The following is a 23381-nucleotide window of genomic DNA, read 5'->3' as shown; positions in this document are numbered from 1 at the left end:
TTTTCATCTTCAGGGGAATGAATCAGGAAATTGGAAGGCATCCATAGACTGGAATATTACATAACAAGTTTTAAAACCTAATTCTCACACATAACAGTACAGATGACTCTAGAAAATATTTGAGCTTAAAAGGCAGAGAAAGAAGGGAACACACTGCTGGATTACTAATGGATTTGATCTATATGAAGTTCTACAGCAAGCACATATAATCACTGATTGTAGAAGTCAGAAGAGTAGTCATCCCTGAACATGGGTTTTAACTGGGAGGAAGCAGGAGAAAACTTTCCAAGGTGACAAAGTTGTTCTGTTTCTGGATTTGATGGTTATATAAGTGTATAATTGGTAAAAGTTGAGTGAGATGCACCATCAAGATTTGTGTATTTTACATATGTAAATTTACTAAATATACACAAACATATAAACAGAGAATGCTTATAAGGCTTATAAGACAGTGCCTTTCACACAGTGTGATGCTAATAAATGTTCCCAATTTGTTAGTTAAAAGACCTTGTAGGATAGTTATAGCTGTGCTTGGAGGGAAGTCTAGAACTCCAAATGCAGATATCCTAACAGAGTTGAAAATGAATTATCTTAATCTCTATCTCAAGAAGCTAACGAAAAGAAAAAAATTGCAAAGTAAAGCCAAAGAAAGTAAAAGACCTAAAGATAGGAGCAGGATCAGTGAAATAATTAGCAGTCATACAAAAGAAGAAAACATAATGAGTCCAGAACCAGAATTTAAAAGGAACATCTGTACAGATCCTACCAACATTAAAAGAAAAAAAAAAAAAAACACCTTGATGCCAATGCATTTTAGAACTCAGACTTCCTCATATGCTGCATTTATTCCCTTGTGTCATACAGTGGGCAGCCTAGCACTAGAACAGTGCCTGGCACTACTTCAAGACACTTGTTTCCAGTTCCAAAGCCTCCTCTGCCCAGGAGAGTGCCTAACACTCAGCTCGTTCCAAGGACTGCTGCACCAAATACCACAAACTGTACGACTTACAACACTAAGCATGTGTTCTCTCAGTCCTGGAGGCTGGCAACCTGAAGTCAAGGTGCAGGTGAGCCAAACTCTCTCCAAGGCTGTAGGGAGGAGTCCTTCCTTGCTTTCCCTGTCTTCTGGTGGTGGCCAGCCATGCATGGCACTCCTTGGCTGTGTTGCTCCCGTTTCTACTTATGTTTCCACATGCATTTCTTCCCTTTCTATGTCTCCTCTGTATCTCTATGCACAAATCTCCCTTTCTAAAAAGGTACTAGCCATCAGATTCAGGGTTCACCCTAATCCAGTATGACCTCATCTTAACTTGATTACATCTGCAAAGACTATTTGCAAATAGGATCCTATTCACGGTTGCCAGGGGTTGAGATTTCAACAAAGCTTTTTGGGGAACACAATTCAATCCACAACAGAGGTCAACAAATGTTTGAGCTACCATGCAGTGAAAATCCAGTATGTTGTAGGAGGAATGCTCAAGTGAGTGCAGGAAAAGCTCTGGAAAGTAGCCTTCTCCCAGGTTTTGCTGTGATCAGCCCATAAAGTGATTTTTGTTGAGGTAGTAACTGGAATGTTCAGGAGAAGGGAAATAATAGCTCCAATGTTCTAGGTGTGAGTCCAATCTCAGGTGGGGTATCAAATTTTAGATGCCTATGTTCTCATATGTTTCATTTATAAAGTAATTTGATGACATTATAAATTAGGTTTTGAAGGGGATCAAATCATAATCCTACACCCTGATATAGTGTGGTGGAGGAAAGAGTAAGCAAGCAAGCCTTGCCTGAATGAGCTTGGTATGCTCCAGGGACAGAAAAAGCAATGCCACCCAGGCAGCAGTGTCCTGCAGGATGTCCACAGGTCTCATGCTGGACGTGCCCATTTGCCCATTCTATTCACAACCAACCACCTTCCTTTTTCTGGCAAGCCTCCCTCAAATATACCTTCAGCATCCCCTCTAACAGGTGGGCTTGGGTGTGGGCCCCGGAGTGGGAAGAGGGACGGGAATGAGAGAGGCAGCTGGATCTTCACCAAGGAATGAAAGCTGAAATGGCATCCAGTCTGTCCCCCTTGACTGCAGTCCTGGAGGCTGGGGGGAAGGTGCGGAGTTGTGCAGGGATGAGGCAGGTAGGGATGAGGAGCTGCCTCCTGACAGTTAATTTCCTTGTCCAACTTTGGGCCTGCCAGCCATGTTACCAAGCTACACTGGGAAATGAAAGTGTAACGGGATGTTAAGTTGGGGGGCTTCCCTTCCTGTTCTGGCTGAATCCTGTTAGGCCAAGAACAGTAGAGGAGGATTCAGGTATTCTGATCACTGGGGACACACCTGTTGTTGAAAAAAACTCATTGCAGCAAGGACCTTTATTGAGGAGAGATGGATAAAGCCAGAGAGATATTTGAGAGATAGGAGAAAAGAGAATACAATGATCTTTTGGTTGTCCATGGGACTCAACCTTTCAATTAAACTGTTGAAAGAGTATATAGAATCATTCCAAATCATGCCAATACACCTGTTGACTTCAAAATCACATTCTGGTAATCGATGCGACCTCTCATATGAGCTACCTACAACGTGTGCCATGCACAAGATGATTTACTATCTGGACTTGGAGGGCTGGATCTCCACCTGCTCTGACCATTCAGACGGGGTTAGATAGAAATCAAGGGCTTCACCACTGACTCCCAAGCACCTCAGGCCTTGTTCTTCATTTCCCTTTTCATTCACAGGTCATTTGCCCTTGTTGGGTGTCCCACAGATGAGCAGGACCACCCAGCCCCGCCCCTGAAGCTCCTGATCAATGATTCAGGAAATGAAGATTCAAACTGAGGCCCAGAAGAGTGAAGGGTGGGGGTGGGGCGGGGGACAGTGGGACAGAGAGGGTTGGCAGGCACAGGAGCCACACTGAGCTCAGTTTGACTGTGCTGGGGGCTGGTTGCCTGCTTCACAGATGCCAAAGGAAGGGACAGGTTGGGGCTTTCAGGGCCAGTTGTAGGGTCCAGATGCAGGGTGCAGGGTCGGGTTCAGAGGCCAGGGTGGGCGACCAGTTCATGGAGGGCCTCCAATGCTCTGCTGAGTGAGCATCCGGACTAGACTAGTTGTAGGAAGCAGGCTTTAGGTGATGTTTGTCCATGATAAGCCAGTTATACACATAACCTTGATGAGTCATAAACTTCCTGGGGCAATACTTAAGCCACCCCAAGTGGCAACAGCGCCCCTTCTGCTGACGCCAGCTCCCCTTGCTGGTGTACAAGGGTGCCCTCGCTACCCAGTTCCGGGAGTGCTGACCCCGCCCCTTTCACCTGGACCCGCCCCCGGGGGCGGAGAGATTTCCGCCTTCCCTGAGGCGCGCGCTGGTCCCGCCCTGCTCCGGGTGTTGCCAGGCCCGGCCCCCCCAGTACCAGGCAGAGAGCCTAGAGCTCCAACAGGACAGGAGGATGCGACCGTCTGGTCGTCGCGCCTGGAGTACAGATGTGCCCCGGCGTCGGGGCGCGCAGGTCTGAGGTTGGGTGAAGCTCTTGGAGAGGGCAAGACGGAGGCGACGAGATGCGAACGGAGGAGCCCTGCGCCCCTGGAGCTCCCGGAGCCCCTGGCAGTCCCCGCGGTACCAGCGGCCAGGGAAGCAGCCCGCGCGCGCCGGGCCCGGAGCTGCGCCTGTCCACCCAGCTGCTGCCGGAGCTCTACGCCTTCGTGGCGCGCGTGCTGTTCTACCTAGCGCCTGTGTACCTAGCCGGCTACCTGGGGCTCAGCATAACCTGGCTGCTGCTCGGCGCCCTGCTTTGGATGTGGTGGCGCCGGAACCGCCGCGGGAAGCTAGGGCGCCTGGAGGCTGCCTTCGAATTCCTAAACAACGAACGCCAGTTCATCAGCCGGGAGCTGCTGGGCCAGCACCTGCCGGCCTGGGTGAGCCGCGCCGCGCTGGGGTTGGAAGTGGGCGGATGCATTTCGCTGTTGGGAAAGAACCTGCGGTGAGCCAAGAAGCTGGGACGCGCAAACCCGAGAGGGCGGGAGCCCCGCCACCGCACTATCGGTTTCCAGTCGCGCCCCGCGCGCAGACCCTGGAAACCATGGCAGTGGGATCGCGGAACCTGGGTTTCAGTTAAGGGCCAGAGCCCGAGAGAAGGTCTTGGGCGGGCCACACCCAGGAAAAAAATAGTAATAAGGGCGTCTGGGATTAGGCAAAGTTGAGGGAAACAGAAGGCACTTCTTCCACCTGCCTGTTGATTTCAGAGAACAAACGCAGGGAGCAATCGTAGATGGATATACGCAGCGATGTCAGTAGCAACCGGTTTCAGTTGCCTTCAGCTGAGGCTCCGACCGAGGCAGGGCTGGAGGATGGGACAGCCGGGTGGATGAGCAGAGTGCTCTCCCTCACTCCGCCTGATGGGGATGCGCGGACACACGCTGGTGCAAGGACGATCCAGCCTCCTGGTGTGGAATGGCCTGACTAGGGTTTCTCAAACTCGTCAGGCCTTGAGAATCACCTGGCTTACTTAAAACAAGTGAGCTTCCAGGGTGGGAACTCAGGCGCCCTGGGTGATTCTTATGATCAGGAGAGTTTGGCAAACATTGGCAAGAGGAGCGTTCAGTCCTTTCCCAAAAGCTGGCCTGTTGATAAATGCACCCCTCTGGTACTCTGGCTTCTCAGATTCCTTCTGAGTACACTCAAACCCACAAGAGGAAATACCCAGAGGCCCTCAGACGCCTCGTTTCCTCAGGTTTGAACTCTAAAATCCTCTGGGTGGTAGATTCCTCACACCTACCTATGATAATCTTCAAATTGGGGTTTGAGAAGAAATACTAGAAAAACTAATACTTATTTAACTGAGACAAACAAGAGCTTAAAATTTTTTGGATTTCGTTTACTAGGACTGCTATAACAAAGTATGGTAGACTGGGTAGCTTAAATAAAAATTTATTGTCCCACAATTCTGGGGACAGTAAATCCAAGATCAGGGTATCTGCAAGGTTGATTTCACTCCGTTGTTTATGGATGACCACTTCTTTCCATGTCTTCACATGGTCTTTTCTCTTTCTGTGTCCAAGTTTCCTTCTCTTATAAGACTCCAGCCATAATGGATTAAATCCTATTCCAGAGGCCTCAATTTAACTTAATCACATCTTTAAAGACTGTCTCCTAGTGGCTCAGGAGACTGAGGCAGGAGGATCATGAGTTCAAAGTCAGCCTCAGCAACTTAGACCCTGTCTCCAAAAACAATCTAAAAAAGGGCTGGGGATGTCACTCAGTGGCTAAGCACCCACGGGTTCAATTCCCATTACAAAAAAAGAAAAAAAAAATCTATCTCCAAATACAGTCACAAATCACATTCTCACACACACACACACACACACACACACACACACACATGTGTGAAGGCAAAGACTTACTAACAAGGATGCACAATGAAAAATTATAGTAACCACTTTCCTAGGGTAGCAGCCCTGGGGGCAGTGTTTGGGATCTGTCTCATCAGAGAGATATTTTAACTTAAGCAGAAAATGAATTTCTTTGGAAGGGATCTTGTTCATCCTGGTTGTTTTATGGAGTTTGTGATTCTGAAAGGTGTGGACCCAGAGAGCAGACCTGACCTGTCCACACCCCGTGCTTACCGTTAAGGGATCCCAGGCCTCCTGCAGACCTATGTTATGAACCCCTGGTGGTTCCAGCTGATGGGAGTTGGCCCATGAGAACTTGCCCAGTAACAACCCCACTTTTCTCCCCTTCCTGTACAAGGAGGCCTCAAAGCAAAGGCAACATTTCTGAAACTAGAACAAGAATCAGATCTGCAGGGCATTGACACCCTCCCCCACAACCCCACAGAGATCGCTCTGGCTTCCGTTGTGGCAGGAGACCACAGGAGCAACACAGGACTTAACCAACAGGGCACCCCTCGGTTTTCACCAAAACAGACCATCCCCCAGGTCTGACCCAGGTGGGCTTGGGGCTTGGAGGAAGGGATTATGTGTCTCCTCCCAACAGGGCATTCTCAGGTGGGAGACAGATACACAACCAGTAATTGCCAGAGAGGCCCCAGGGTAGTCAGAGACAAGAGCCTGATAGGGTCCAGTTGGGTCAAAGGACACCCTCCCTGGTCTTCATATCAAATTGTCACCAGACCACAGCCTCCTGCCTATTGACAGGGCCTTAGGAAGAGCGTGGTCTCAATCTGGGTTTTCCAGACTCTCTTGGCTGGCCAATTTGGAAGGCCAGAGTCTGGATAACCTTTCGGATGGAGGCAGTGGCTCTGCACAGGAGTTCCAGGCTGAGGGAGCCCCTGAACGCAGCATGCGATTGTGACCAAGTACCACACCCTCAGCCTGGCTAACCTGTGTGGGACAGGCCAAGCTGAGGTAGGCATGATGGAGAATTGGGCCTGATTACAAGGCCATAAGGAAACTGGAAGGTTTGGGGAGGCTTTGCAGAGAGTATGGAGGAGCAGTGAGGCAGGAGGAGGGAGACCAATCAGGAAAATTATTTGAACCAAGATGTTGGTCGTGGGGACCCTGAGGAGATGAGAGGTGTGTGGCAGTGAGACTCTAGATGCCTGGTGGCCACTAGAGTGGGGTGAGATAGGGATCCAGGTGTCTGCTGGGGTGTTTTCTGGGCATTCATTACTGGGTTTGGGATTCTAGAATGAGAAGCAGGCCCAGGGAGGCTGGTTTTCTCAGCACACCTGGGAGGAATACACAATTCAGTGCAGGTGCTGAATTTTTTTTTTTCCCCCTGCCTGATGAAGGTTTCCAAGCCCAAGATGATGTGGAAACCTGGAGCCTGCTTGGCTGAGCAGGCTCCTCTCTGCCTCCCTGAGAACATACTGTTTATGAAGGCAAAGGGAGATGGGGCCCTTGCCCAGATCTTTGTTATTACATACTGAACTTCTAACAAGCCTTTCTGTTTTTAAGAACTGATTTCCTTCCAAGGAAGAGGGAGTAATGGCTTATGATAGCTTCCGACCTCCTTTGGTATCAAAGAAATATTTTTATCAATTACCAGATGGAAAATCAATTGGGAGGGAACCGTAAGAAAGTCGAGGGTCTCGGGGCCTCCTGGGTGTCTGGCACACTCGGGCCTGCCTGGCACAGTTGTGTGAGTTGTACAATAGCACTCTGAGCGGGCAGGTTGTATTGCCAGCCCTTGTGCTGCTTGTCGAGCTGCTTAGAAAGGCCACTTTCTCCCAGTTATTGTGATGGGCGAAGGCCGAGACCGGGCTGACCAGGAGTGGACATACTTCCCTCCTTGCTGCCAGGCTGAGGCTGTCATTGCTGGTCAGCTCTAAGTCATGCCCTCCTCTCTCGTTCAGTCAGAGAGTCCTCTCAACACATTGCTGCAAGCTGCTGCCTGCAGGTGACCATAGAAATTACTCTCCCTTGCTGGGCCTGTTGCCCCAGCTGGACATGGAGGTGGTATTGGATGGTCTTTCAGGGCCATGCCAGCCGGATGTCTGATTTCTGTTCACACTTCACATGGTCCTCCAGAGATACCACGAGAAGGGAGGACTCCTTTGCTTTAAAGGGGACCATGAGTAAAGGCCTGTGGATCCTTTTGTCTTGTGAAGATGGAGGAAGAGGTGCCTCTGCTCCTCACCCCCTGAGAGGGCACTGACTGCATGCTCACAGAAGGGCGTTCCTATGGCAGTTTTGGGATATATTTTTGAAGGAATCAAGAGCCACCTGAGTCAGTCGTCCTTGTCCCAGTGACAAGTGGAGCGCTTGATAACATCTAGCCACGGGCATCCGAGAACCCAGTGCTCTCAGTCCCCCGTGTGGTCGCGGTGAGTCGGATGCTTGAAAAAGCACTTGTTTGGAGCCAGGCACAAGTGGGTGGGGTGGGGTCTGTCCCTGATGCTCCTCGATTTTCTAGCTCTCCCAACTAATAGAAAATATTAGCTGTGAAACTAATGACCAAGTGTCCCAGCGACAAATGTGTCCTTCCGGAGCTGGCTGACTAGAGGAGGTGGCCCTTAGTGGAACTCCATCCTGCCAGGGCCCTTCCTAGCCGGCTCTATGGTTGGTGGAACTCCAGCCATATGGAGCCTCAGTGAGTGCTCACCCGCCAGCCTTCAGAGCTGGGCCTCCGTGCTGGGGGCCCCTCGAGACCTTCTTTGGATAACCTTGCCTGCGTCACAGCACAGGACTGGCCCTTCACTGGTCTGTGCATGTCCAGGTTTTCATGGTGCCATGGATCACACCAATTGGATGTTTAGTTTGTCTAATTGGGTATTTATTTGGCCCCCACCATGACAGGGCTGGTGTGAGGAGGGAGGTCTGGTGGAGATTCACCTGGCTCCAGGTGAGGTGGCTTGTGTGGGAATGAGGGCCAGTTGATAGGAAAACAGCCTGAGGCAAGGGAGAGAGGGAAAGAACTTGGAGAGAACTTGGTGTTTTGTCTGTGGTTTGGGGTCTAGCCCACTTGCTAGTGCAGAGCGATCCATTGGCAGCTTGGTTAGGAAGATCAACCTTTCCCTAGCGCTTCCACTGGTGGGAGGTGTGGGCTTGGAGTCTGATGGGTACTCACTGGGGGTGCTCCTCTCTGAGAATAGTGAAGTTTTGGGGATGCTCTAGTCTTTTTAGCTGTAGGGTCATCCTTAACTAGTCCCAAGTCAGCTTTCCCTGGAGCTGCACACCTACCAGGATCATCCCCCAGCTCTCTTGGCCACTCCTCACCTGCCTGCTGCCCGGGGTGAGCACCAGGAAAAGCTGCACTATTTGCACAGAGCAATGGGTTTTCCAAGGCTCCAGCAGCATCCCTGGGACTGTCCCTGCCAAACCTCCCTCACGGCCATTTAGACAGGCAACAGGGAATGAGTGTCTCATTTTGCTGGTGCTGGGAACCGGGAATTCTTTCTGTGGGTGGATAGAGTTCATTCGAGGACCCATGCGCTCAAGGTCTGTCCTGTACTGATACTTTTGTTAATTAGAGGAAGTAAACGCAGTGACCGCTCTGAGCTAGCCTGGGCACCCTCAGATGAGATCACAAAGCTTCGTCCATACGGCCGGTGCTGTGGAACCTGGTTAGAAACACCAGGGCGGCTTGGGATCAGGCAGAACTTTTTTACCCTTGAGGTCCCTGCAGCTCTGGGAAGCCATTCGTGTTGGCTTGGAGTCAGGCCTACCTTCAGAAAGAAGAGGCGGGCAGGTTTTAGTCATGCCCTGGAGTTTCTGCCCCATGTATGAGGGATGCTTCACGGACTCATCATGTCCTGGGTCCAGATTGGGCAATAGGATGACAGTGTGGGCTTGTTCCCTCCCAGCCCCGCACAGGGATCTCAGGTATCCCTGCATTCATTCCTGTGCTCGGTCAACACAGGGCTTGTGACGCGTGAGGCTCAGTGCTGCAGGCTGGGCCACAGACGTGAGTGACGCATGGCCCCTGGCCTTGAGGAACTGTTGAGCAGGACGGGATTCAGACTCACGAGAGCCATCATTGCTGAGACAGTGGGGACACTCCTGTGAGGCGGCAGTCCAAGGTGCTGGGCAGGCTTGGGGAGGACCTACCCTGGAAGTGCCTCCTTCTTTCCTTGAAGAAGTTGCCCTACGGTGTCAGCTTCCCACAGGTTGGGTCACTTGGGTGCATCATCTCATCTTAGGGTGTACTGGCTCTGGGACGGCAGTTCACACGCATGAACTCACAGGAGACTACCCACCGCTTCATCTATATGTGCTCCATCCTTCTAGGCCCGGAGTGTCCAGGACAACCTTTCCTGTGAGCCAAGTACCCAAGGACTTGAGTGACTATGAGGTCACTGGTGGATGAGGATCAGGGCCAAGGGTGGGGACAGCCCTGTCCTTTCCTTGTGTCACAGTCCCCTCCCCAGGGAGCAGGAAGGTGTGGAGAACTGGTCACTGGCCTCATTTGACTCCTGCACTTCCTTGGAAATGTTCCCAGTGACTTTGGAGGAGTCTCTGGGAGGTACAAGCTGCCCGGGAAGACCTGTGAGGGTCACTACTCAGCTACCTGGGGAGCAGGAACCGTGGACCTGGCTTCCCTTACCCCACTCCATGCAGAGTTCCTCCTCCAGACCAGTTCCAGGGGTTTCTACTCTCTAGAAAGCTAGAGTTTACAGCACAACACTGTCCACATATGCTTGAGGTGAGAGATTTCCTTCTTCCTCCCCCTCCTCAGTAAGTACTGAGGAAGAACTTGAGATGGTTCCTGCCCTCTCGGGACCTGTTACAGGAACAAAGCAGTCTTCTTTTTACATGTCCTGAACTTCCAGCAAGGAGATGGCACTCCTTGGGTCACACAGGGATCCAGGACCCAGGTCCTGAGGCCCTATAGGAGGAGGAAGGAGGGCTTCTCCTGCCCAGGAAGCCCCAGGTAAAGGCCACAACTCGGACATCCGTGAAACACTCAGAGAAATAACCCAGGAAAGTCTGCAGACTGTGGGACATTGCAAACCCAGAACCACCCACTCATTCCTGGGCCCATGTTGTATTGACTTTCTTTTTTTTAACATAACTAAAACCCTGATTTTTCTGCTTAGAAAAGTAAATGTACACCTCCTTATAGAATATTTGGAAATGACCTAAAAGACAAAATTGGAATAAGCATTTACAATTCCTCCACCCAGAGATAAATGGATATAGTTGGCTGTACCTCCTGTATATAGAAGGTATGTGAAAACAGCTCTAAAAACGCTCACATGTCCCCCACTTCTTCTTTTTTATGTCCCTAACATTGTATTACAAACATCTTCCATTCTCCAGAAACACTTTTAAGGACTATGGGATCCTTAATATGACTATACCACAGTGACTTAATTATTTCCTTGATGTCAGTTATTTCAATTCCAAGTTCTTCCTCTCTGTGGCTAGCAGAGGGGGTTGGTTCCAGAAATCCTGTCTGGAATTTCTGCCTCTGCTCTGCCCGTCTGGATCCTGTGATGCATCCTCCAGGCCAAGCCCTTGAGCTCAGGATCTCTCAGAATCCTGAGTACGGTTCTTATCTCCTGCTTCCCATGCTGATTTGAATCTGCCAACTGGTGTGCCTGCCTTTTCCTCCAGACTGAATGCTGTTTAAGGCGAGGATGCTTCTGGCCCGTTTCTGCACCCTCGGCTCCTAGTCCCGTGTGTAGTGCATAGTAGGCCCTCAATAAAATCTGTTAAACAAATGTAATCCTGATCCACATTTCCCATTTCCTTTAGCACAGATTCCTAGAAGTTAAGCTGCTTATGAACTTTTCAGGCAACCCCTGCCGGGTCCCCTCTCGCTCTGTGGGAGTTCAGTTTCTGGTTATACTGGAATAAATCCTACTCTTACACTCAAAAAGGAAAACAGCTTATGAACATTTCAGAGGCACTTCTGCCCACTCCACTGTATACTTATTCAACACTGAGTATTTGTAGACTTTTATTAGTTTGATAAGCAAGAAAATACGTTTTTGAATCTCTAGGCCTTACCAAATCTAACTGGATCCCTGAACCCTTTAAAATCCTACTCTAGCTTGACTGTCCCTGGGTGCTCTGAGCTCTTATTCCTTTGCAAAAGGTGACAGGCACCTGGGCATTAGTGTTCTCATCACTTGGAGAGCTTTATCTGCTGAGTTCTGCTGTGGGGTTCAGCTGAGTGAGGGCAGTTTGTAGGCTGGGGCTGTCATTAAGGAGCCTCTAGATTACAGAAGAGCACTAGACAGTTTCGCCAAGCAATTATTTCCCCTAAAGCAAGGTAACTGAAAGCAGAAGTGGAGACTAATCTAAAAGGAGTTTCCCTGGTTTAATGTTTGCCTCCTGAGAACAGAGAGAGGGGAAAAGGAGTAAAAGACTGCGCTTCATCAGCAGAAAAACGAGAGAAACAGAGGGGGCACTTCCTAGTGCAGCAGGAGCCACTGACCAGGCCCACGGCACGCTGGCCTATCTCAGGAAGACAGGAACCAGTGTGGAGTCCATGGCCTTCCCTTAGCGGACATCTCTGTTGGATCGCCTCTCTAGTGTGAGCATGAGGTGGGGTTAGCAGCATCAGTTCGAGTTAGCAGGGTGTGTGTGAGAGAGAGAGAGAGGATATGAATGAATGAGAATGAAGGAATGAATGTTCTCTAGAATGTGGAGGAGCCATGAGGTTTTTTTTTAGGAAACGGTGTGTATCTTTGTGTGCATGTGTGTTTGTGAATGTGTCTGTGTAGTCACTGTCACTCTGGGTGTGGTATGTTTGTACCTAAGTATCTGTACATGTCTCTCTGTCCCTTCTGTCCATGCAATTCCATGGGAGGGACTAACATCCTTGTGAAAGAGAGGGGGCAGAATCCACCTAAAGATGGATTGTTGAAGCTGGGCACAGGGGCACATGCCTGTGTCCCTGCAACTCAGGAGGATTACAAGTTCGAGGCCAGCTTCAGCAACTTAGTGAGATACTGTCTCAAAATAAAATGAAAAGAACTGGGAATGAGCTCAGTGGTACAGCACTTGCCTCACATGCTAGCATGCATGAGGCCCTGGGTTCAATCTCCAGTAAAAAAAAAACACACACACACACACACAAAGGAGTGTTGATGTGGCCTCTGCTTGCTGGGAATTCTGACTTGATCTTTCTTCACAGTCTGTGCTTCCCCTTTAAGCTCTCATTACTGCCTATCCCTTGCAATGTCTCAAAATGCCATCCTTAAAATATCAGCCCACTTTTTCTGGAAGACTTTGGCCCAAGTAGAGGAACAGCATCAAGAGGCGTGTTAGTTTAGGGAGGCCTCAGATGGAGGCTGTAAACTATTTATACTCCTCTGAATGGTGCAGCAGGGATCTGAGATCCTGCTTGGGCATCTTTGGAATTTTCTGGGCCTACTTCAGGGAAATGTTTTCACTGCCATCTCAATTAGGATAGTGGACAAGTTTCTTTGGGAATGTAGCTTGCTGGAGAACTGAATGTGTCCCCCAGCCCTAAGCCATTTAGAAGTGGATTTACCTCGTTCTCTCTCTCTGGAGTGGACCTAGGCAGAGAGAAGTAACAGCTCATCCCTGCGAGAAACCTGAGGTTGAAGGAAATGAAGACCAGACCTGACCTGCCAACCCTGTGGCTGTGCTTCCTACTCCCCCGGCTGCCTGGCTGCAGAAAGCAGGCGTGGGGTGGGGGTGGCTCACCTTTCAGGGGGTGGGAAGCACCAGGGCCAGGCAAACATGATGCCTTCTACCCCTCACCCTTTGGGGGAGAGGTCCCTTTGTAAAAGAACCAAGGTCCACAGGGTGCTGACATAGCAGTGTCACCCAGAAGTGACAGCCAGTCAGCCAGACTGTGACTTTGGAGCTCTAGTTGGGAAGGGGTGGAGTGGGGAGAAGGCATCTTCACCGAGGCCTGAGCAGGCGCTCCAAGCTGGGGAGCACTGTCCCCTCATTCTTCCACATCCACCACCAGGAGCTTGCAGACCCGGCCCCATCCTCCTGAATCAGACTCCCGGGCCAAGATTCTGCCTTCGAACAGCTGCTCAGGAGGTCATTTTGCACTCGGAGGTTTGAGAACCACGGTCTGGCCTGACTGCGTTGCCAGCTGGTGTGGGGCATCTGCCCACTAGCTCGTCCCAGAGACTCTGGCCTCATGGGGAACTGGAACAAAAGCTCGGGGACTTTAGGGCTCAGTCTGATCAGGGTCCTCCAACTTCATTTTCTGCCTTCTCTTTGTCTCCTTAGTGGGGAGACACAAGACGGGCTCTGATTGGATGCCTTTGCCAGGCCCCCCTAAGGAGCAGCCCCATTGGGCAGAGTCTCACACGGGCGCTTTGCGAAGCCTGGGGTCCAGCCTACCAGCGGCCGTCTGCATCTGGGGCACAGACCCCTCAGCCAATCAGTGGAGGGCAGGAAAACAGCCCGCCCTGTCCCTTGTCCTGAACTGCTGGGACTTTCCCCGTGCTCTGCTCATGCCATTTCAGGGGTAGTTCTCAAAGTGTAGAAACTGAGGCACGAAGAGACTCAATAGAGAATTTGCTGGGCTTTGGGTCAGGCAGAATTGGACACATGGCCCTAGTGACCTTTTTCTTCATGTACTTGAGGTCATAGAGGTCAGAGTGTCTGCACAACGTGCAACAGAAGTTGTCACCTCTGGAGCACCCCCTCTGAGCAGGAAGGGCACCGAGGACCTTGCCTACAGTCTCACTTCCTCCTCTCTGGAAGGAAGTAGGATTGGCAGTATTGTACCCACCTTACAGAAGGAAAAACTGAAGCTTAGAGAAGCAGAATTTTAAACACACAAGGAATGGATTAGAAAAGCGTACTAAATGAACTTGAAAAGCTAGGCCATTTCAGGTGGAGGAGGGGGAGAGCTAATGAGTGAGAAAAAGATTTGAGGGCTGGGCTCGAGTCACGTGCCTATGAGAAACTCCAGGTTCTGGTCTCCTGGAGTAATCTTGGCAAGCAGTAACTAGTCTCTAAATCTCTCCTCATCTGTAAAGTGAGGGTAATTATATCTTACCTTACAGAGGGTTAGGAGTATCCAGTGAAAGTTTGTATGGACTGCCCGGTGAGTGTGAATACCCTGTAAGGCCTGGCCTCCCAGGAGGCCTAGCCCCAGGAGAGCGACCCTTGCTACACCAGACCTTTTACAAAAGCAGGGAGCACAGTGGCCTGTAAGGTTTTCTTGAGAAGAGGGAGGGGGACGGAATGGAAAAGCAGACTCTGTGGTCAGACGACCTGGTCCTGACCTCAGCCCCAGCACTCCAAAGCTGGTGACTGTATGTCACGTAAGCTCTCTGAGCCTCAGTTTCCCTATCTAAAATGAGGCCAATAAGGGATTAGCCAAGCCAAGTATTAAATGACATGAGATGATGTCAACTCAAAAAGGTTGAGAAAATGGGATGGGAAAATATAGACCTGGGCAATTTTGAAACAAAAGGTTTGAATAGCAGTCTTCATATTAGACAGAACAGAACTCAAATACAAGAGCAAGAAGGAAGTTGAATGCTCGCAAAGAGGAATACGGACACCTATGTATCATGTAATATAAACTTGAACTCTTATGTCAGCAACTGACAAGAGGAAGTAGATTAACCAAGGGTCGGGCTTGGAAATTTTAATATATCCCTTTCTGAAAATGATAAGCAGACAAGGAACAAACCAGGAGTGAGCTGGCCTGGAAGGGTGTGATTCATAACTTGATCACATGTGGAACAGTCACAGAAATTAATCGCATACCAGGCCACGGGGAGCTATCAATATATACCACTCTTGTTCAGACCACAAAGAAATGGAATTACAAAACAGTCATAAAGACAAAGCTTTAGAGATCACATGTCTAGATATTTATAAATATTACTGTTAAAAAAAACTCATGCAGAGGAAGTCATAAGGAAAATCAGAAAAAGAATGAGAGCAGAATAATGAAATATTATGTCAACAATGGTAGGGGAATTTGTAACTCTGAATTTATCATAAAAGAAGAAAAATTAAAAACATGATTCAACTCCGAGTCATGAAGCTCAACTCTTGAAATCCATAAAAGAGTGACAGATTTAGATCAAAGAAATGAGGAAGGAATAATAAAAATGAAGACAAATGATTTTTTTAAATAAAGGGAAAGAAAATAATAACAAAAGCTAATTCCAAAGGTAAATCCGTTGGTAAGACTGTTGATGACAAGAACAGAAAAGATGAAAATAAAATATTGAATAAAAAAAACTACAGATATAATAGATTAGAAATAGCAAAATACTATAAACCATATAGCAACAAAATCTGAAAACAGATGAAAGGATACATTTCTAGAAAAACACAAATGCCAAAATTGCCACAAATAAGAGAAAAGTAGATCTTGCAAATACACCATTAGGCACTAATGGTATTTGGTGGCAAAATGGTAATTTACTACCCCAAAAAGCCTCAGCCGGAGAAGGTTTTATAGGTAAGATGTACTAAACTTATAATTTCTATATTTACAAGTTATTTCATAAAATTAGAGGATAGGAAAAGCTGTCCTATTCATTTTATAAGTTATTGTGAAATCTTTTTAAAGACTCAGTGAATATAGTTTTATATATCCTTAAAGACAGCTTTGTTCAGAAATTTTCACTTATAATTTGCTAATAGCTTTATATCTATCTATCTATCTATCTATCTATCTATCTATCTATCATGTCTGTCTCATTCTACTGTCCTTCCCATCCCCACGGCCCCACCCCTCCTCTGACTCCCCTCCACAGAATCCAAAGTTCCTTCATTCTTCCCTACCCACCCTCCACCCACTATGAATCAGCATCTGCTTATCAAAGAAAACATTCAGCCTTTGGGTTTTGGGGATTGGCTTATTTCACTTAGCATGATATTCTCTAGTTCCATCTATTTACCTGCAAATGCCATAACTTCATTCTTCTTTAAGGCTGAGTAATATTGCATTGTGTATATGTACCACATTTTCTTTATCCATTCATTTGTTGAAGGGCATCTAGGTTGATTCCATAGTTTAGCTATTGTGAGTCGAGCTGCTATAAATATTGATGTGGCTGCATCACTGTAGTATGCTGATTTTAAGTCCTTTCAGTATAAACCTAGGAGTGGGATAGCTGGGTCTAATGATGATTCCATTCCAAGTTTTCTGAGGAATCTCCATACTGCTTTTCAAAGTGGTTGTACCATTTTGCATTCCCACCAGCATTGTATGAGTGTACCTTTTTCCCCACATTCTCGCCAACATTTATTGTTGCTTGTATTCTTGATAATTTTCATTCTAACTGGAATGAGATGAAATCTTAGTTTTGATTTACATATCTCTAATTGCAAGAGACGTTGAACATTTTTTCATATGTTTGTTGATCGATTGTATTCCTCTTCTGTGAAGTGTCTGTTCAGTTCCTTAGCCCATTTATTGATTGGGTTATTTGGGTTTTTTTGGTGTTATGTTTTTTGAATTCTTTACATATCCTGGAGATTAGTGCTCTGAGGTGCATGTCGTAAAGATTTTTTCCCAATCTGCAGGCTCTCTCTTCACATTACTGTTTCTTTTGCTGAGAAGAAGCTTTTCAGCTTGAATCCATCCCATTTCTTGATTTTTAATTTTATTTCTTGCACTTTAGGAGTCTTGTTGAGGAAGTCAGGTCCCAAGCCGACATGATGAAGATTTGGGCCTACTTTTTCTTCTAGTAGGCACAGGGTCTCTGTTCTAGTACCTAAGTCTTTGAACCACTTTGAGTTGATTTTTGTGCAGGGTGAGAGATAGAGGTTTAATTTCACTTTTCTACATATGGATTTCCAGTTTTCCCAGCACCATTTGTTGAAGAGGCTATCTTTTCTCCAGTGGACATTTTTGGCACCTTTGTCTAGTATGGGAAAACTGTATTTATGTGGGTTTATCTCTGTGTCCTCTATTTTCTACCATTAGTCTACATGTCTTTTTTGGTGCCAGTATCATGCTGTTTTTGTTACTGTTGCTCTGTAGTATAGCTTAAGGTCTGGTATTGAGATGCCTCCTGCTTCACTTTTTGCTACGGATTGCTTTGGCTATTCTGGGTCTCTTATTTTTCCAAATGAATTTCATGATTGCTTTTTCTATTTCTATGAGGAATGTCATTTGGGATTTTAATAGGAATTCATTGAATCTGTATGGTACCTTTGGTAGTATGGCCAGTTTGACAATATTCATTCTGCCTATCCAAGAGCATGGGAGGTCTTTCCATCTTCTAAGGTCTTCATCAATTTCTTTCTTTAGTATTCTGTAGTTTTCACTGTAGAGGTCTTTCACCTTTTTTGGTAGACTGATTCCGAAGTGGTTTTTTTTTTTTTTTTTTTTTTGAGGCTATTGTGAATGGAGTAGTTTTCCTAATTTCTCTTGCAGTGAATTCATTGTTTATGTATAGAAATGCATTAGATTTATACATGTTGGTTTTATATCCTGCTACTTTGCTGAATTCATTTATGTAAAATCTTTATAACCAAAATCTGACATGAATTGTATAGGAATAAAAAATTTGAATCACAGGTGTATAAAAACCTAAGTGAAGTATCAGGCTATATAAATATAGACCGGCCCCAGGGATTTATCCCAGGAACTAGAGCTGCTGCTGCCTCAGGAGGAGCCATCTCTGGAGTAGACCACATGAATGGATCACAGGGGAAACGCTACGATCATCACAGTGGTCTCAAAAAAGTAGTGAATGCAGTGCAATGCCCATGTATGAGAAAAGCTCTTGGGAAGTTAGGAATTAAAAAGAACTTCCTCATCCTGACAGGCACTGTCCTCCAAAATCTACAGTAACCATGTTTAATGGCAAAACTTGAGGAGTGTCCCTTGAGGGTCAGGAGCCAGGCAGAGACACTTACTGCTTAGCCTGACACCAGAAGACCTGGCCAATGAGGTAAAGCAAGAAAAATAAGAAATACAGGGACAGAGAGCAAAACAATTATTATTTGGAGATGACAGATGTATATACATAACTTAGGAGAATCAATGAACAATTGGAGCTATTAACATTTTATCAAAGCTGCTCAGCAAATGAAATATCATTTTTAATAACTATAAAAACCACAAAGTCATTTAATAAAACTGTTTAGGACTTTAATAGAAAAAGTTTAAAGATTTATGATCCTAAACAAATATAATAAAATTTGAATAAAGAAATACTATGTTCATGGATATTAAACCTCATGTTATAAATGTGTCAGGGTTCATATGGAAGAATAAGTACTGCTATGGTTTAGGTTTTAAATGTCCCCCAAAAGCCTATGTGTTGAAGGGTTGGTCCCCATCCTGCGGCACTAACTGGGAGGCGGTAAAACCTGTAGAGGGTAAGGCCTAGTGGAAGGAAGTTAGGTCATTAGTATCATGACCTGGAAAGGTGATATAAGGGCCCCAGCCCCTTCCTATTCTCTCCTCACTATGGAGTAAGATCTTACTCTACCAAGTGCTCCTGCTATGATGTTCTGCCTCACTCCCAGGCAGCAGGGACTAAAACCATGAGCCAAAATAAATCTTTCCTTTCTTTCTTATAAGCTGACTCTCTCGGGTGTTTTGTTACAGTAATGCAGAGCTCATACATGTACTATTATCCAAATGAATTTGAAAAAGAAAAGCAAAAAAGGGAATCAGGTTGCCCTAGGTCACTTTGCAAAAACAGTGATTAAAACAGTGTAGTACTGGCACAGGAACAGGCAAACAGACTGATATAGTTGAATGCTAAGTTCAGAAACTGACCAGAGTACATGCAAGATGCTGGCTTTTGAGTGAAGTAGCTTCACAAGTCAGGGGCAAAGATGGAGTCTTTTTTTTTTTTTTTTTTTGTGGTGCTGGGGATTGAACTCAGGGCCTTGTGCTTGCAAGGCAAGCACTCTACCAACTGAGCTATCTCCCCAGTCCCAAAGATGGATTTTTGTTGTTGTTATTATATGATGGTGGAAAATTGCCTTTGGGGAAGTATTGAGGGAGAGAAAATTATCTTATCCTACAAAAAACTCCAGGGAGATCTAAGTGTGAAAGCTAATAGATAAAAACTTAGGATAACTTTGAGAATTTGGGATGGGGAAAAGATTTCTTTAGCAAGAACCAAGAAAGATAAGTTGTGATGGAAAACCAGATAGGACTTTCTACATCAAAATGGGAAAACATGGATTATAACTAGGTGTCAGTCTCTTTGAGGTCATCTTCTGCTCCAAACTTATTTGGGGACAGTCACAAGAACATGGTTGAACCCTTGGTGTCACACACAAGGGGTGAAGACAGACACTGAGATGCAGGCAAAGGGAGACTCCAGGGCCTTGTGGCAGATTGGGGTGCCTTGATGGTCTCTTTTTTTCTTGGACTGAATTCTTTTCAGGAGTTTTCTTTTCAAGGAGTTCAGATTTGTCTCTGGGGATCCTGTAAGTAAGGAACCTCAAATACAGGCATGGGGAGCAGAGAGGCCATGAAAATTTCATTGTAGACCTGATCATCCTGTTGCTACCCACCCTTTGGAGTGGGTGTGGATCACAATGCAAGGGGTGGGCTAGTCATGGTGTCTCACAGTCAGCCCTGACCGGGCTCCAGAACCATGCCAGGAGCTTGTTAAAAATAATTTGGAGGGCCCCACCCCAACGTGCCCTGATTCAGGAGGTGCAAGGCAGCTCAGGAATCTTCACCCGACCAGCTCCCACTGGCTGGCGTTGGACCTGCCAAGCAGGATCACCAGCCCCCAAGGATGCAGAGCTGCCTGGGCTGAGGATGTGAAGGGTGGAACCTCAGGTGTGCGCTGGGCAGGATGGGAAGTGCAGGGCTTGAGATGGGAGGAGGACAGTGAGTGGTCCAGCCAGGAGCTTGGGAGAAAGGGAGCAGAAGTGCAATAAGGGTCCTGCCGGATCGGCGCTCCCTGGGTCTGATCCTGGGCTCCAGGGGGCTGTTCCCTGCTTGCCTCCTGCACCAGCCTGGGAGCCCCCAGAGGGCAAGTGCCTTGCTTTCATCCCTGCATCCTTCAGCCCACAAGTGCGCATTCACAGGCCGCTGTACCTGGGGGCCCATCAGCCCTTCTAGAACTTCCCATCTAGAAGGGAGCAGGCAGTAACACCACGAGGCACTAATGAGGTGTATTAAGTGTCTGATGGAGAACCATCAGATGCCTGGGAGGGACACCTGTCCTCCACTTAGGAGACCTGGAGAGGCCTCCTGAGGACGTGAGGTCTGTGAGGGCGATGAGTGACACGATCAGCGGGAGGAACTGGGTTCCGACATGGAAGGGCAGGTGCAGCCCTTGGTGGGAACTGAATAGATCAAGATGGCTGGGCTGCAGAAAACCCTGGAAGGAAGTCATGAGGAGGGAGGCGGCCATGAGATGAGCTGACACCCGTCTCTAGGCCTGTGTCGGGGAGTCCTTCACTACTGGGTCTCGCCCTCCACTTGCCCAGCTCCCAGCTTGGGACCTGACCTAGGATGGCCGCGGGGGATGTGTGGTGATGGGTGACTTCTCCCACCTGAGCAGGATGAGCTGACCTGAGCTGCTGCCCACTCCTCTCTCAGTTCCATCCCCCAGTGTCCCCAAGGGCCTGGCAGCTCCCCCTTTGGGAACCAGGTAGTATTGTCCTTCAGCACCTGGACTATTAACTTCTCAGAGTGAGTACAGGCCACCGTGCGAGCTGGGGACCCTGAGGCAGGAAGAACAGCATGCTATCCCAGAGTCCGAGAAGCAGGGACTCCTCTGACCTCTCAAGGCAATTTAAAACTGCCCCTAAGAGAATGGAATCGCTCTGTCCCCTGAGCTTGAGGCCAGTCCGCAGTCTGGCACTTGGTGGATGTGCCAGGGATGGGTGGGCTTCCTGGATGGTGAGTCTTCTGAGTCCTGGGGGGAGGTCAGGCCCTTTCCCCACCTGAGGGGGTCCCAGGCTCTCCATGCATCTGATCCCAAGCTGGCCCCATGCTCAGGGACTGCCATTTTCATGGCCATTGCCGGTGCCCTGCACACACACACTTAGCCCTCCTTCTCTCCTGGGGAAGCTCAGGACACAGATGTGCCCCTGACACTTCTGCAGGGAGCGGGGTAAGGGTTCTCTGAATCACTGTCACCAAACGCCAACAGAACTGTCACTCCACCTAGCCCCTTCTCCCCTCCCACCCCCACCACAGGGGCTCACCCAGGACTCAGTGCAGCAGCCGCAGCCGGCAGAGTGGCTGGGGCTTGTGCCCTGGAGGAAGCTGTGACCACAGGCTGCGGGGGAAGGGGCAGCTTGGGTGGGGCTCCTGGGAGCCCAGGTCAGTGAGAGAGTAGTTGCCTCCCCACCCCCACCCCAGACGTCAACCCCCTAAAGATGGTTATCCCGAGGCGGTGGCTTTCCCTAATACAATACTTTTTTTCCTTTTGCTCAGCTAATTTGTGCACTTTCTAATTCGCCACAGAAACCATGTATAGCTTGTGTCACTAAAACAAGAGGATAGATTCGCCAAGGAGCAAATCCGGGTGTTAGGGAGGGGGTGGCCCAGTGTTGGCAGGAAAGGCGGGGCTCATTTGCATATGTAAAAGACAAGGTTCCAGACGTTTCCCCTGGTCTGGCCTCTCCTGCCCGGCTGGGGGCCTGGGGAGCAGCCTGGGGCCGCCCACAAGCGTGCCCTCTGCCCAGGAAGCGGCCTGTGCTGGGAAACTGGTGCCTGCCTAGGTGCATTTATTTGCCACCTGCCACACCAGACGGTGTGGTCCCTGAGGGCAGGGCCGGCTCTGAGTCGCCGGGGCCTGGTGCCCTGGCGGGAGGAAGAGCCAGCCTAGGTGTGATGGGGCGACCGGGAACCTGCCGGGCCACCTGCAGGGCGATACAGCCCCCGGGGCTCCGTGCCAGTCTAAATCCCCTCGGGGCTTCTGTTCCTAGATCCACTTTCCGGACGTGGAGCGGGTCGAGTGGGCCAACAAGGTAAGGCCATGGGTGGGCGGGTGGGGACGCGGGCACCTGGTCCTCCCTGCAGCTGCCTGTCACCTGCAGCCGCGACGCAGGTGGGGCTGGGACACAGACCTCAGGTGCAGCGGTTCCTTTGCCCTGTAGGGGCAGACGTGGCCCCTTTGCTGCTCAGGTAGCAACTTACCCCCTTCTTCATTCACCAGAATGGCTTTCTTATCTTTAAAAGAAAAAAGTTTAAAATTAATACATGGGCACAGCAGAAAAGTTAGAAAAAAGTAGAGAGAAGAGTACAACCCTTCCCTGGCTCCCCGGCGAGATCAGCACTTTGGCAGGGGGAGGAAGACACTAGTTAGACTACAACTCTGGGTTTCACCTAGTTTTCAGCCCAGATATACCACCACAGAGGCTGTGCATCCTTAGGAAGTTTGACTCACCTCTCTGAGCTGGTTTCCTTATCCTTAAAATGGGAGTAATTACTCCTTCACTGAGGTCATTGTTATGATGGCTGTTAGGTCATCTAGGTGACTTCCTTTGGGCACTACTGCCAAATGCCCTGAGGGTCACCCTCTAACCCTCATTCAGAAGGAGCTCCACTTTACAGATGAGATACCGGAGTCCCTCCCCTGCCTGAGTGGCCCAAATGTGTGAAGGCCCACTGCAGCCCCCACCTCAAGTCTCCAGAGTCTGTACTGTAATACAGCCCTTGCCTTTGCTCTGGGAGAAGACTTATCTCTTAGCAGGAGGAACTTTGATTAGGTATAAGAAAGAACTTCCTGACAGTATTGATCTGAGGTTGGTATTTTATATTACTAGAAATGTCATTGCCTAGTGCATCAAAACTGTCCCCCAGCCTCTGGGTAAAATTTGGAGGGAACAGGTTACTGCCTTTGGAGGAGAGGCAAGATTTCTGTGGATTAATGCAACAACCAGGGCCTCTGGAGCAAGCCTTGTAAAGGCTTTCTGCCTCTGTGTGTGTGTGTGTGTTAGTCAGGCCCTGGACTGCTGCATACCCGAGTGACCTCTATTGGAGGTAGAGGGCTGTTGGCATGAGGCCCCACCTTGAACCTAACCATGGGGAGGTAGACCACATCCTAAGGTATGCCAGAGGCACCACAGAATGACAGACCAGCTAGG

The 23381-nt window shown here is 48.5% G+C and overlaps 1 protein-coding gene across 2 annotated transcripts in view; it reads left to right on the top strand.

The window, feature by feature from the left end:
- Positions 1–3417: 3417 nt before the first annotated feature.
- The window catches only part of Esyt3 (extended synaptotagmin 3), a 43198-nt gene continuing 23234 nt past the window's right edge, over positions 3418–23381 (top strand). For both annotated transcript variants that reach the window (XM_047563011.1, XM_047563010.1), the window contains exons 1-2: positions 3418–3899; positions 22221–22262. In XM_047563011.1, coding sequence (XP_047418967.1) covers positions 3543–3899; positions 22221–22262 — 399 coding nt within the window. In that variant the 5' untranslated portion in view covers positions 3418–3542. The remainder of the gene's footprint in view (positions 3900–22220; positions 22263–23381) is intronic.

This window comes from Sciurus carolinensis, chromosome 9 (genome assembly GCF_902686445.1).
Source record: "Sciurus carolinensis chromosome 9, mSciCar1.2, whole genome shotgun sequence".
Classification (NCBI taxonomy): Eukaryota; Metazoa; Chordata; class Mammalia; order Rodentia; family Sciuridae; genus Sciurus; species Sciurus carolinensis.
Note: the sequence above shows the minus strand (reverse complement) of the source record. Positions and strands in the feature narration are given on the sequence as shown.